Raw genomic sequence first — 16039 nt, forward strand, 5'->3', positions numbered from 1 at the left:
TAGAAGAAAAGGTCAAAATGGATTTGTTTATGCTAGTTGGAAAAAAAATAAAAAACAACGATCATGTTATTATGACCTAATTGAGGGAGAATTGGAGGGGCCATGTGAAAATGGTCATCGTCGAAGAAAGCCTGTAGTCAATGGTCGTTACAAAAAAAATGAAATTTGGATACTGAAGGAGGGAAATTTCAAGTGGGTTTGGTTAAACAAGGAGGAGGACCCTTGCTGAATCTTTAAACTTTCCTTGGTAGAGGGATATCAACGTGCTATTTGGTGGGCTGATTAATGACATAAAGCTTGCCACTTTTTTCCCCTTCACAAAACTCCTCTTGAGAGAGTTCATACAAGATATCATGCCAGTGTTTGTATAAAATATATGATCTGACTTCAGTCTCGTGTTAAATGTAGTAGATGTATTGCTAGCCAGTGAATAATCAAACCTCATTGAAACACGCGCACCCTTCTAGAATTGTTTGTTTTATCTTCCATGGCGGTTCTAGGTCAATCGCATTACAAAATAGTGGTGTGACGATGTGTGTGCGTGCTCTTGTTTAACCTTCTTTCATCTTGTGTCATGAACTTGTTCTGGTGTATGTGTGTAAATTCAACCAGCCCCACTTTTGGAAATTGTTGCCTGCTTTCATACTATATGTAAAATATGGTTACGAGGCCTACAAGGAAAGACTAGAGCGTTTACCAGGAGGGATTGGAGAAAGGACGGTTTGCAAAACTTTCAATTTCGTCTCTGCTCATCCTCTCATTTTATCCAATCCATCCTTCCTCCTATTCATCCATCATGGCTAGCATGACCTTAGAGTTAAACTTTTTCACGGGGACGACAGAAGCATAAACAACGTACTAAGGTACTGCTCTGTGCATTTATGATACCCGTTCGCCGTTGAAACCCACACGAAACTGTTGAAAAAAGCTGTCAGCAGTACCGATCGCAGTACCGATCGGCCACACAAGCTTTGATTCACAAGCATACTGTTACAACCATGTGAGATCTGGCTAGGATGCGTGAAGTGGTTCGACCGACAAGAATTCCAGAGGTTAAAAAGGACAGCAATAAAGCTACATCCGGGATGATACTAGAGATGATGTTCTGTGAAACTTGTTAACACAAGTCATATGCGAGATAAAAGGGATGAACATTACTCAATAGATTTTACTTTAACTACCTAATGCTCGGTATTCCATGACCAAAACCACAATTCGAAGCTCTTATAACTCTGATAACTACAGCTGATTGAGATTTTCTGTGTTGCCTATGATCTGGTTTGAACAATCTAAAACAATGAAATGCAGGGCAAGGCATCGAGGAAAGCTCCTGCAAACAAATCAACGCATAACAAGAGCGCATGATAAAGAGAACATGGGACCCAAGAGCTCAGTGTGGATGGCTGGAAAGCCAGGGACAAAAACTTTCTTGCCTAGATTGTCATAATTGATGCTTTTATATACACTACAATACAGCAGATATGTAAAGGGTTGATACCCCCCGAAGAAATTAAATGGAAGAAGGAAATAATTAAGGGGAGAGGTGGGGAGGATAACATCAAAAAGAGAAGAGGATAGAAAGCGGGCTATTGACTTTCTTCATCTTTGATTAACCTTAAAACCTTCTTTGTTGAAGGTAGAAAATGTGTTACGAGACTCCCTCCCTCCCACATTTAGCTGCTAAGGTATAGAAGAAGAGGACATGCCTCCCTCTGATCTACGTGCTGCCTGGCCAGTAACTGATGATTTGTCTGAACCTTTAACATTGTACTTCTCATACACTTTTTCACGATTCTCCGACCACCAAGTTTCTGCTTGGTGCTCCCCAAATCTTCTCCGACTGCAGATAAATTAATAGTAACTGATGTAAATGAAATGATTTCAAACCCATATAACAATCTGTGCTCATGTTCAAAATGGTCTGTGATTGTTTATAAAAAATCCAGACAGGGATTTTATAAAAAATGCCCATCATCAACATCATGTTAACCAGTTGTTTAGATTTTATTCTGCTTCTAAGCCACAAAATGAGTGAGCCATTAGTATTTAAAATAAAATGAAATAAGGAAGTACCTGAAGCGCACTCGTTTGAGATCTCTAGTTCCATCACGCAGGGCAACAAGAGTAATATACACTCCCGGCTCATACTGTTCAATCCACTCAGCCTCAACTTGATTCCCGTTAGCAACCAATGATGAATCCCTAGATTTCATACCATTATCACCATCTTGAGGGGACCAAGGTTCCTTCCCATCAATCGCCTCTGACATACTATTACCACTTGGCTGAACCCCTCCACCACCATTGGACAGTCTAGCAGCCAGATGGTCATCCCTCCCATTGGTTCCAGGTGAATCCCGGAATGATTGAGCGATACTTAGAGTTCCATTTATTGAAGTGGAGTCGCTTCTTGTCGGGGAAGCCAAAGAAGTTCCTCTTATAGAATCGGATCTTGAATGCCGCCCTCCATTTGTATCAGGATAATGAATGCCATTTGTCTCCAAACCATTTGGTAGGTAAGACAGTTTCATGCTCTCAGTATCATAGACCCCAGGCGGCAGCCTCTCAGCCATATCCTTGAGCTGGAATTAATAGTGTAGAATCATAAATACAACACAAAAATTAAGAAAATATATGAAAAATTCTAATGACACTAATAACAAAAAACAAGTATATTCTCTGATCACTACAAATTGGAAAGCTAACTAAATTAATGGCAATCAGTGTTTTCAAGTTTTACAGATTCTGTTCCATCAAATTCTTAGAGATTTGCCAAGGCAGATACATATTGTGACACGTGCCATCAAGGTGCTGAGACTATCATAGAGAAGTTTGAAAATTCATTAACAGGGAAGCAATGAACAGTTAGTAAAGCAGAAGTACCTGTGCAGTAAGTGATTTTATAACATCTTTTGCAGCTTTAGACTTAGCTGACTCTTCAGCAGCTACTGCCATAGCTTCTTGTATCTTCTTCGCAGATTTCTGAAGTTCTAATTCTTGGAATTCACATCTCTGTCTCAGGCTCTCAACCTAAACAAGATCCATACCATCAAAATTAAATTCCATCCAAACCAAACAATGATTGAGCCAACCCAAAAGAAAACCTAACTTAATTCATTCAGAAATGTGTGATTAATTAATGTGGGAATTTCAGCCAGCATACCTGTGTACGCAACTTAAGCGCTTCTTGATTCAAAAGTTCATTTGTTTTCTTCAGACTATCAGCTATACTTTTGGTGAAGGAAAGTCCTGACATCGTTGGAACAGGTGTTGCTGAACGTGGAGGGCTAGGTCTCCTTGAAAAAGGTGACACAGACCTGGAACTTACTCCGGATGGCGTAAGAACAGGTTTGGAAACCTTTGGTCGCAGATCAATAGCACTGGACAAAACAACATCTTTCAGCTGTAACAAAGAAGGTGCTTGAGATGACCGGACAAGAGAAAATGTATCCGCCTTCTTTCCTTGTTTGGCTGCTTTGCTATCTAGTTGCTTAATCAAATCCAGGTTTGAAGGCGGTGTAGACTTCGACAACCTTAAATCAGCCTTGTCCAACCTGTCTTTGTTTTCACCGGAAAGGCGAGGTCCAGCATTTCTCCTGTTAGTGTTACTAGGTTCTGACATCTTATTTAGTTTGACAAAACAGGAATCACAGACACGATATGGTTTGCTGGGGTTAGGAGCTAAGGCTGCTCTTGTTGCTTTTCTGGAACTGCATGAATGGCAGTGAACAAGTCCACAATTGTAGCAGTTGTGCCTTTTCCGAGTAAATCCAAAAGCCTGTCTGCAGGACGAACACTGGGACTGCTCAGAACCGGATACCCATTTATGGAAGCATATAGCTGCAGAATAGTTCGCACCGCATGCAATATATTTCACATGTCTATCCTTCAAAGCTTCAACTATAGTAGGTGTTTTTCGATCTTCACCGTCTCCATGGCCCAACCTGCCATTGGCACCCTTTCCCCAGGTATAAACCTCGTTCCTGGATGTCAAAGCTGCTACATGATATGCACCACAGGCAATTTCTTCAACAGATTCTCCATAAAGTTTATCTTCTACCAAGCAAGGCACCTTCCCATCAGCACAAGGATTCCCAAGCTGACCATAAACAGTACTGCCCATTGTGAAAACATGTCCTGCCGTGGTCAAGCCAACAGTTAAACTATGTCCACAAGCAATTTTGTGAAAATTGTAATCAATCAATGCTGGCACGCATGTGGGTTCAAGTCGAGGTTCTTTGTCACCATGTCCAAGACGATTTTTGTCTCCGTCACCCCAGGTAAACAATTTTCCAGACGAAGCACTGGAACTTGATTGAGCGACAATAACCTCCACTACAGCAGCAGTATGCCACACTCCACAAGCAACAGCAATTGTCCTCAACCCAGCGAGTGATTCTACTTCTCTAGGATATGCAACATTTTCTCTGTTGCCATGGCCTAAGACACCGAATGTTCCATCACCAAATGTAAAAAGCTGCCCCATTGATGTCACCAAAGCTGTATGCCATGGACCACATGTTACAGAAGCAACTTGAAGACCCTCAAGAGGACCAGAGATTCTCTTGGGTATCCAGTGACTGACATCAGTGCCATGACCAAGAAGCCCAGCATTGTGCGTCCCATCTCCCCATGTATAGAGTTCCCCAGCCATTGTAACAGCACAAGAATGGAATTCTCCACATGCTACAAAGTCAACAGTAGTCGCTGCCAAAGATTCAACCAAGCAAGGTTGAATAACATCTTTCCCAGCACCATGGCCAAGCCTTCCACCAGATTCTTCACCCCATGTAAAAACTTCACCCTGCCTTGTGACCATGGCAGCATGTCTGACTCCACAGGCTATATGATGTACATCTAAAACTACATTAGATTCTAAAGGCCTGGGAAGAAGCACATCAGCTCTAGTGCTTAAATAACTGGTGTTCTTATCAGCCCCAACCTTAACAGAACATAAGACCTCACCCCATATGTATACATCACCTAAAGCATCACAATCATCAGGTGCAGAACCATGACTGGAAGTGCTGGGAGCACTGGAAACACTAACTCTAAAAGCATCTGAACCAGATCCTTTGACTTGCATATTTGTGTTTTCTGATGCTACATGTGACCGATCAGAATGCAGAGAACTCTCAGGCCAAAAATTCTTCGGAGATGTATTTGGGTTCAAACTGACAGAAATCTCTGGAGAGCTAATATCACGCGAAATACTAACAGAACTGTCACTAGCACTATTTGATGTTAAATCTCTGCCATCCTGAAATCAGATATTTTCACGTCAGGCAATACACAGCAGCACTATCAGGAACAATATTCATAGTTATTGTATTTTGCACTGAAACAAGAACATAACATCACTAACGTAATAAAAAAAAGGAAACAGAACAACTCCAATTCCAGATAGGGTGTGGGGAAGAGAAAGAGGAAGAGGAGGAAGTATGAGGTGAAAATTAACTAAAGTTTAAGTAGGTAGAATTACATCAAGGTAGAGGCCTCCATCACTCCATCCATCAATTTTGGAGCGCCCACCTTGACTAGAGGATATTAATGCCTTTAAGCCTGCAATCCACACCTCCGCCTCAACTTTGTCCTTGCAAATCTAAAGGCAAGGTCATATAAGATTCACAATTTAAGAGATATAGAAGCAGCAAAACACAACTTCACAATTTCATCACCAACCAGATCGAGGGACCGCTTCCCGTTGTTGTATATAAGAGAAAATGATAAATAGTCCTTTTCAGGGCGAAGATATCTTTGGAAAACAGCCTGGTAGCACATTTAAGAGGAATAAATACAACAAATTTATCCACAATATACAAGAGCAGAATCATTAAATATGCTATGCTAACAGGGAAAAAAAAAACAGATACAGAAGAGAAAAACAAATCTCACAGTTCTTTGTCCTGGAATAATTTTAGAGATTGAGGCTAACTTCAAACTTCTTTCACCACCACTTGAAATCCAGATCAAAGTTGTTTCATCCTGTGATTTTAACCATAAACAGTTAAACTGAAAATGAGTAAAGCAGAAACTGGAAGTGTCCCTACTCAAATTCTCAAGAATCAAACTTACATTAGAAAGTCTAAACGGACAAAACTTTGGCTTTCCCTTGCGACCATATTTCAAAAGTTGAGAGCCCTTCTTCAAAGCAATTAATGCCTGCAAAACACAGAAGATGAACCATTGGCGTGATACAATTGGCATGTGGACGATATGTTACTAAGACAACCAAAAAGAAAAAAGGTGTCATCTTTGAATTTAGTTAATTGTTTTACACATATTTTGGCACAACTGCTTGTTAAGATTATCAAGTAGAATTTTCAGAGGCATATTATTGCTTGTTTTCCTAACTCATTATTGAATCTCCTCGGCGGAGATACTATTCCACAACCTGTCTTATAAATTGAACTTATCCTTTACAAGTTTGCAAAACAAAATGAACGAATCAACCCAATGACATTGAAAGTATTTCTGATTTGGTTCAATACATGTAATGAAATATATTGTTTATTAATCCCATCGTGAATCCAAAATCAATGGTCAATATTGTTCTTGGCATAACACATAGAGTTTTGGTATTAAGCTGAGACAAATGCACTACTCTTCCCTATTGTGTGTTCCCTCTAAATTCTAAAATGCACCTTCAAACCCCACTTCAATTGCTAAAAATAGCCGCAGCCAACTAAAAGGTTCCCAAAAGAAAAATGGTAATGAAATATAAGGCATTTTATGGCCCATTATGACTGTACTCCAAACATAACAAAAACAAATATGTGGCCTAATTTAACTCGGATAATGCATAACTAAAAACGAGAGAAGCAATTTCCTTTATTTTCTCTTTCTTTCAAATAGGGCATCATGATTCTATGCAATTTTTTACATTGAATTCAACAAACCTTGCAACAAGTTAACCACTTTTTCTGTACAAATTTGTCAAAACATTAAAAAGGGCAACATGATTCCATTTCATTTCTCCAAATAGGCATCCAAAGAAAATTTAAAAAGAAGAGATTCACAAAAAAAAAAAAAAAAAAAAAACTATGGCATTTCCTACCTAAAATAAAACAGCAGCAAAAATTAGACCCGAAAATTTTCAAACAAAAAAAAAAAAAACGAACATGGACACAAATTAAATTCATGCGTGGGTAAAGGGAGAAGAAGGTACCTGCTCGATGTCACGTTCGGCATTACCGTAGCTAACAAGATCTGCCATTCCATGTGAAGATATTTACGAAAACACCACCTCCCTCTCCGATCGCTCACCGGAGCTCCGTTCATCATATACCATCTACTTCCTCTTCACATCAATACCCCTCACTCTCACTCTGTCTCTCTAACCAAAAAACCAGCTCTTTACAGATCTATAATTCTCTCTAAAACCACCAAAAAAACTAAGTCAAAGCCGGTGATCATCACTGTTGAAGAAGAAGGCTAAAGAGCAAAGAGCGGTCTTCAAGGTCGATGAAGTCGGTTTTGTGGAGGATTGAGAGGATTCCGGCGAGAGGAAGTGGTGGTGTCACAGAGAGAAACGGGAGGGGAGAGAAGGAAGACAGGCTCTCTTTAGATGTATTTGTAAAAATAAAATAAAGCACGGAGAGAGTCAAAGCTCGGAAAACAAAAAGGGAACTTATTATTAAAAAATAAATTAAATAAAAAAGAAAAGGTGAAGGTTTTAGATGGTGAGGGTCAGAGAGCATGAATTCTCCTGAAGAGATTTTGAGAAAAAAGAGAAATAAATGAAAAGGCTAAGCTCCACTACTCTCGATTTATTAGAAAAGTATACAATAATATTCAAATTAAATATAACTATTTCTTACTTTTACTTTTCTTAAGGATTGTTTGGTACCCTCCCAATTCATTTCGGGTTGATTATTCCTGAGCACGGGTCCAAATGAATATTTTAGGGGAATGTTGAGAAAGATGTTCCTATCATCATAATATAAAAAATTAATTGGTGGTAACTCTTGAACTAAAATTTATAATGATAATATATGCTCCACGTTGTCGAGATTTAAAGAAAACTAAACTATACTCTTAAAAACAAGGGAAGAAAGGAATTGAGAGGTAGCCAAACAGCTCCTAGTTTTCGGGAGTTGTGAAGAGTTAACGCTCTTGAGTTATGCTGTACTTCTGCTGCTTTGGGGCTGAGGGAGGGGAGGATGAGGTGTTAAGGCAACTAACACGTGGCGTATTGCGGAGATTAAGGTTTGCTTTGGCCCCGCTATGTTTGTTTTTGCTTTAAAACATGCTTTTCAAAATTTTAAAGTTTTTTTTAAATTAATTTTTTTCTTGATTTTAGTTTGTTTTAATATAATATATTAACAATAAATTTAAAATAATAAAAATATTATTTTAAAATAATTTTAAAATAAAAAACTGATATAATTCTAAACACTTTCTGACGACGAAAATAAATGCGTGTGATGTAAAGAAAGCGGCGGGGTGTACTTTTAGTCGAACGCAAGCGCAGGGGTAGGGTAGGTAACTTCCATTTCGATGAAAGAGAGAGTAAAGACTTTGCGTGGAGGCAGCGAGAGAGAAGGGCCGTTTATCCCGCTCAGATTTTTGGATACGGACGAGGAGAATGTATTGCTTACGAGAAACCAAATGCCTCCCTGAAATCTTTTGGGATTTTTAGTGAATTGGGAAGTTGAATTTTTTCATGAAATCTAGGGACCATGGCAAATTCACGATATTTAGGTTGCGCCTAAAATCTGGGGTCTTATGGATTTGCCCCATGAGTAGAAAATTAAGGATTCCTTGTCGGGTGTTAAAACGGAATCAAGAAGGTGGTTAGGTTAACAAAGATAATGGTGTTTGATAACTGTTGTTTTTTAAAATATTTGTTTATTTAAAAATATATTAAAATAATATTTTTTATTTTTAAAAAAATTATTTTTAACATCACCTCATCAGAACGATCTAAAAATATAAAAAAAATAATTTTTTAAGAAATATCATTCCAAATGACCTTAATGTATTAAATTCGTCTGTACATAACTCAATATATATGTTTCGTGGTTCTATTAAAAATTAAGAATGCATCTTATTAAAATGTTTTCAGGCTTCACCATGAAAAGGGTGTCTCATGACTCCATCTAGTATATCATACAAATGATATCATATCATATACTCAACAATCTTTAAAAAAAATAATATTTTATAATTTAGAAGTAATTAGAAAGCATTTAAGTTTTTATGTGCGACAACAATTTTTTTTTACTAGTTTTAGATTTATGTCGAGTATGCCTATAAAATCTACACTCGATCAAAAATTGTTACATTATTTACTGAGCAGCATATAAGCAAAGAAAGAAGAAGGTTTGAGTTTAATTTAGCACCCGAGGCACACCATGATTTTTAACAATACGTCAAGAAAACATTCAGGTGAAATGGTACATGATTTTATTATTGTTGTTATTGTAAAAGTACTTTAAAAATACTGTGCACTTCATATATCATCTACTTAAATTAAATCATATGTATTAATTAACAATTATATATTATAAGGTTTATATGATTTTTATCTATATTTACATAATAAAGTTGAATCATTACTGTCAAACTAATTTTTTTATTTGTAATTTTTTGAGATATTTTTTGGATTTAGAGAATAAATTAATAAGTAAACAACATATTTACAAAGTATGTATTTAAAATAAAAAAGAATAAAAATGATATGAATATACTTGGAAATTACATCCACACATCAACTTGCGTGAATTAAAAAAATAATAAAAATAAAGGAATGATGAGATTTGAATCTCTAATTGCTAATTAACTCTAGGTATTTGGCAGATTGTTATAAAAATCAAATGGGTTTTCAAAGAAAAAGAAATCAGATCAAGATTATTGATCGAATAATCAAATATTGCGAGGGACGATCGATTCTTGGTTGTTTGCTTGACTACAACGATTCAACAAAACAACACTTGATTGTAAAGAGATGATTAAGCTTGCGAGTCAAGGGAACACTAGAATGAAACAAAAAGTGACAAAAACCCATGTGTGGATCATCATTTTAATTCCTGCCCATATCAAAGCTTCGAGGGATGGTGACATTTCCATAAATCTTTTTAAATAATTAGTAAAATACACTAATGAAAAAAGATTAAGATTACTGTGCATTTTCTTTGTTCTGAATAGTCATCATCACATCAAAACGATTTAAAAATATAAAATAATAATTTTTAACAAAAACAATTCAAAATTTAAGAAAATATAGTTTCTACCGCGTTTTCAAACGAAATCTTGGTATTTCAGGAATCCAACCTTATCCTGAAAAAAAAAAAAAAAATCATCATTAAAAAATACATCCTGGATAGTTAAAGCATACAAATTATTAAAACTCCATCCTTAAAATGAAAACCCCATGAAATAAAATCTTTAAATAAAACCATTAAAGTAAGAAAAACTAACGCACCTGGGATTTTTAAAGTTGCATTTATTGTGAATTGCAAACTCATTGACATTGTGGTTTCACACAGCGCCATTTTTTTTGTTTTTTTTTACTTGAATTTTTTTTTTTTAATTTGACTCTTCCATATTTATATTATTCATGTTTGACTATGATAGTTTATTTCGATTAGCTCACTGTGAATTCATAGAGGGGAAAAAACATTCTGCCATTTACCTCATACATAATTTTGCAAAAGATTGCTTGGGTGTTTTATTTTCCGAGAGATTAAAACTCAAGGGACTATAATTGAAGGAAAGCCACCTACAATGGAAGCCCTCGTCGAAACGCTTCTAAAGACATAAAAAAAAAAAGTCATTTTTGAAGGCTAAAGGAAGTTGCATGCGCCACAACATTCAGGCAAGTCCTCTCACATGATGACACATGTTCTCAACTTGCTAGATACTTTTTTTTTTTTGCTTTGTTCAAATTAGTCCCTACTTTTATAATAACCCTTCACTCAAGTCTTTAGTTTCATTGCATAGAGCCCAAGCCATTTTCTTTTCATTTAGTTTATGATTATCTTATAAATATTCAATTTAGGTTGGAATTTCCATCCGACCTAAGCCCAATAAAAGCCCAATCGAGGGAGAAAATAAGAGAAGAAAAAAGAAAAGAACAACTGACCTATCAGGTTAGCGAATTGTGATCAAACTCGTAACCTGAGTCATGAATTTAGTATTTAACATAGATTGACCGAGAATAATCTAATATGTTTCCATCTCAATATTAAAATAAAAAAAATATATCTTTCTAATTTCTTTTAAAGCTAACCCACATTGTTATCAACCGTTCATGTTATTTTTGACATTACCAAATCAACTTAATCATGTTGTGGGAACCTCTAAAAATTAATTTAAAGCTTGAACAATGCAAACAATCAGGTTAGAAGGTTTTATAGTTAACCCCTAAAATCAGGTTTAATGACGTTTCTAAAGAGTTCTTCATCGTGTGCTCAAATTATTATTTTTTTACTTTTAAGAAAACAATTTCACTTAGAATTTTATTTTAAACAAAACCTTGCGTAACATTGTTTTTTGAATTTTTTTTTAGTAATATCGGGTTTCGACCAGGTTAGTTTTATATGTTATGAGATTACGTCTATTGTTTACAAAAAAAAAAAAATGCTTACAAAGAATTTACTAACATCTCAAATCTTTATTTACAGCGGGAGCGCGGCCAACAAAACTACTAAAATCTAAAAATCAAATGCATGATAAAATTTATACATACATTTTAAAATTAATAATAATAAAACTACTAGGCTGAATACGTGTCAAGTGATAGATGGGTAAATCTCTCTCCAACTCTTTGATTTTCACTTGACTCAATTAGTAAACTAGGTGATGCTAAATATACAATGGATCAAGGAAAAATTATTATCCCTAAGACTTCATTTCATTTGATTCATGAAAAATAATTTTCTGAAAATCACTTTTCAAACTTTGTTTTTTTATTATTAGAAAAGTTAATTAATGAAAATAAATTTAACTAAAAAACAATTTAGCTTAGTTTTCAGGAAAGTGTTTTTTTTATTTTTATTTTGGTTGGAAAACACTTTTCAAAAGTTGAAAAAAAATATCTTGTTTTTTGTTAATTATATCAAATTTGGTCCTCAATCTTTTGATTGTTATAATTTTTTTTTAAAATTTCATTCCGTAGAATTTGATTTAATTTTATTTTTATACCAATTTTGATCTTTATTTTTTTTATTGTTATTTTTTTTCTCTCATCCTTTTCTTAATTGAGATTTTTTCTTTATCAGATTTGATCCTCAATCTTTTAATTGTTATTTGTTTTATTTGAAATAATTTATGAAATTGATTTTTGTTTTTCAATTTCACCATCTTTTAATTACTATTTTTTTATTTGAAATAATTTATGAAAATAGATTTTTTTCTAACTTTTTTATCTTTTATAATTTGTACTCATTCTTTTAATAAACTTGAAAAAAATAATAATTTTGCAACTCATTTTTCATGACATAGTCAAATACTAGAAATTATTTTCAAACTTATTTTCTATCAAATATTAAAAAATAATTTACTTTTTAATTATTTATTTTCTGTAAAAACTATATATATTGTTTTAAAAAAACTATTTTTCGATCAACAAACTAGGCTTAATTTTGATATAATAATAATTAGGTTTGGGGTCAACGACCGCGTGGTATGGGCAATTGTCAAATCTGCGCAGCGAAGTTCCAACCTTGTTATCTTTCTTTCTAATGAAGGACGGAAGTACTTGATCAAAACACAGCAGCGGGCAACTTAGGATGCCATCAGCACTGATCCTCTCGATGTTTTGTTGCAAATTTGACTATGCCATCAGCACTTAGGATTTTTCTTAATGGTTGGATTTTTCTTTTCTTTTTTTGACTCCCGAATTCTTTTATTATTATTATTATTATTATTAATGGTTGGAAATTCAGCTTTCATATTGGAGGAAGTGCTAATATACGGCAGGAAAACCATTGTCTCGCCATCTACAGTGATGATGACAGTATAATCTGCCCAGATTAATTGCAGAGTTAAATTTGGGGCCACAGAACTCCCACTTTTATCATCGATCGTCGATGGTAAGACTGGATTATTGGCGTTAGTATTCAAGAAAACTGAAAGGATTTAAAATCAGAGAGGCGTACGTACTCCTTGTCATCCTGAACGAAACGAGACTCGTCAAGAACAGCAATAAGGAATTATCTCACATCAGGAGGTTGGATTTAGAACTAGGCAATCATCAATCAACTATAAAAATAAATTCCATCGATCCCACCTGTACTGCCAACCGCTGCAGTCCTTGGCGTGGTTGGGAATCAACGTCCACCACAGTCACATTTCGCATTCAGTTGTTAACCTAATTCAATGGCACCAGCTCCATCAACTAGCAAGATATGATTCCCGGATTAAACATCTTAGCTAGATATGATTCATCTTATGTTTTGTATGTAAGCTACTTGTTGCTTTATGCTGCATCAGAAGCACGTTGTATATTTTTCCATAGAAACGATCCCATTTCACCGGCTTTCTGTGTGTTCTCAACACAGCAATGATTGATGCATTGGAGCAGTGATTAGATTAATGGTGCTGAACTAGTAATGATGAACATAATGTAATAGCAAATGCAATGAAGACCTTGAAAGCCGCCTTATAGCTACTATGGTTTTGATTGGGGGGAGGAAAGTACAGTGGGGATCTAGAGGCCAGTGAAATGAAGCACAAATGATGAGAGAGAGGGAGTTGAACAAGAGAAGGCTATACTTCCAAAGGCTAACTTTGTGGACAAGAAGCCAAAATTGTAAAGCGAGGGACCGCTTGATTTGATACAATTACGCAACCTGCCTCGCCTGGTCGGCCTCTTGTTTCGCATATGGGGCCATTCGCATCTTAAGGTCTAATAGTGGGGTTGGGTCTCTTTATTGAGCTCTGACATTGAGAATGGTTTAATTTTGCTGGTCTGTTTCTTTCCCTTTTATTAGCCGGTGTTTTATATTGTGTTGGTTTGTTGGTTGTTTTTTAAAGTATTTTTATTTATAAATATATTAAAATAATATATTTTTATTTTAAAATTTATTTTTAACATAAATACAAAATAAAAAAATTAATATTAATACCGTTTCCAAATAATAATTCAATTCAGTAGTAATAGGTGAATATTGACATGTGTATTATCAAGTGATTTTTAACATTTAATTTTCTTGTAGACTTAGTTTTTTAATTTATTTTTTAAATATTTTTAAATATTAAATTTCATTTGAAATTTAATTTTTAACCCTTAAAAAGGATTTGAAACATCAAATTTCATTAATATCTTGCTCCGGTATACTTCTCCCTCTCTTCTTTTTATCCTTCTTTTAGCACTTTCACTTTTTCTTCTTTCAATGGATGACCATAATTAAGCAACAAGTGAAAACCTTGAATCATAAAAACCTCTCCTTTATCAACACAGGGAATGTAAAACAAAAATTCTCCTTCCATGCTAGCCTGAACCCACCCTCAAATCTCTATAAAATTTATTATAGCAGCTCGTGCTCAGGCGAGGAAGATGTTGCCATATTTAGCAGTAGATTGAAGAAAACAAAAAATAAAAAGAAAAGGGGCCATGCCCAATATGTTAACGCACCATCCAGGGCCCGAAGATTTGTCATGTCTACTTCATCGGAGACATGGATACCTTGACTACTCACTGCTCGGAACCATGGGTGGTTTTCTGCACTTTTAAGAGGCACATGGTGCTGCCATTGCCATTCATCACATTATGGATAATACTTGTCATCATCAATGATGATATGTAGTGTGACTTGTTATTCCAATATTGTCGAAAAGCATTACAACTTCAAGTTAGAGATTAACTTACTCATAGCCATTTTCCTCCCCTTTCCCAACAAAAGATAAAATAAATTAAAACAACTCATTTGTTTCTTGTAACTTAAAATAAAACACCTCATATCAACTATCCGTGTAGTGTATATAAACTAGAATGCTACACTATATTGTAAAACAAAGTTTAAGTTAGTGGGTAGAATTTCAAAATATAATTTATATTATTCATTAATATACCTTTTTAAGTGAAAGTTTTTTGCACTAAAAACTTACACAGACTCATATTGTTTTATATTTAATTTTATTAATTAGAATGAAAATGGTGAAATTTGACCTCATAACCATTTTAATCTAAAAATTTAAGCTATTAGGTAAAGTTCAAGATACAAATTTAAAAACTTAAGTTGTTAGGTTATAAGACTCCGATATATGATTTATATTATTTTCTAACACACCCTTTCAAGACTTGCACATGCATACACTACATTGTGTAATTAATTAATTTTTATTAGAAGAGAGAAGGAGGGTGTTGAGATTTGAACTCGTGAACATTTGGTCATGATCAAAGCTCTAATAATACTATGTTAAATAACTATCTCAACCCAAATAAACCTCAAAAATATAATTTATATTATTTTTTAACATGCATAAAGTAAAATCAATTGCCATACTATCCAGTCCAATTATAGAGTTATAAATTTTTTGATTTTATAAAAAATTTTTCTAGATCTAATCAAAATTAGACAATATCATCCATCTATTTATTTATCTAACACCGTTAGCAATAATTTTTTTTGGGTCCAATTTACATATATTTCTTTAAGTGATTTTATCCAAAGGCTTGTCAAATTAAACCTCATTCTATTCTAAAGGACAATTTTAAAATTGATTCACAGCAAACTTTTCTCCACTTCACTACGATTTGATGTCAAAATTATCCTTTAGAGTAAGCTAACATTTGACATCTTGAATGGAAACACTCAGTAAATATGTACAAATTGGACGAAATCTCTTAACTTCTACTTACAATAAAATGGATGAAAGGATAATATTGTTTGACATTAATTAAAATGTAATTAATGAAATTAAAAGGTTTGAAATTCATTTAATAATGAAGTAATACGTTAAGAGTTACGTTTAGGTTTCCATTGTTGTTAAGAACCCCAACCATTTTTCTTTTACCTGAACTTAGCGATTCATAAGTTAATAATTATACACATTTTGTTCTGCCCATAGTCTATCCAGCATTACCCAAGGA

The 16039-nt window shown here is 34.5% G+C and overlaps 1 protein-coding gene across 2 annotated transcripts; it reads right to left on the bottom strand.

Moving 5' to 3' along the window:
* Positions 1 to 1396: 1396 nt before the first annotated feature.
* Positions 1397 to 7722, bottom strand: LOC7469211 (PH, RCC1 and FYVE domains-containing protein 1). 2 transcript variants are annotated; one of them, XM_024601346.2, is made up of 9 exons: positions 7169 to 7722; positions 6076 to 6162; positions 5896 to 5985; positions 5683 to 5769; positions 5483 to 5602; positions 3164 to 5260; positions 2884 to 3030; positions 2074 to 2582; positions 1397 to 1840 (listed from the first exon to the last, which is right to left on the bottom strand). In XM_024601346.2, the coding sequence occupies exons 1-9, from the start codon at positions 7214 to 7216 to the stop codon at positions 1681 to 1683; spliced, it is 3345 nt and encodes a 1114-aa protein (XP_024457114.2). In that variant the 5' UTR covers positions 7217 to 7722; the 3' UTR covers positions 1397 to 1680. The 2 variants fall into 2 exon arrangements, with proteins under 2 accessions (XP_024457114.2, XP_024457115.2); XM_024601347.2 differs by lacking the exons at positions 5483 to 5602; positions 5683 to 5769.
* Between the last annotated feature and the right edge of the window lie 8317 nt (positions 7723 to 16039).

This window comes from Populus trichocarpa, chromosome 5, assembly GCF_000002775.5.
Source record: "Populus trichocarpa isolate Nisqually-1 chromosome 5, P.trichocarpa_v4.1, whole genome shotgun sequence".
In the NCBI taxonomy this organism is placed as follows: Eukaryota; Viridiplantae; Streptophyta; class Magnoliopsida; order Malpighiales; family Salicaceae; genus Populus; species Populus trichocarpa.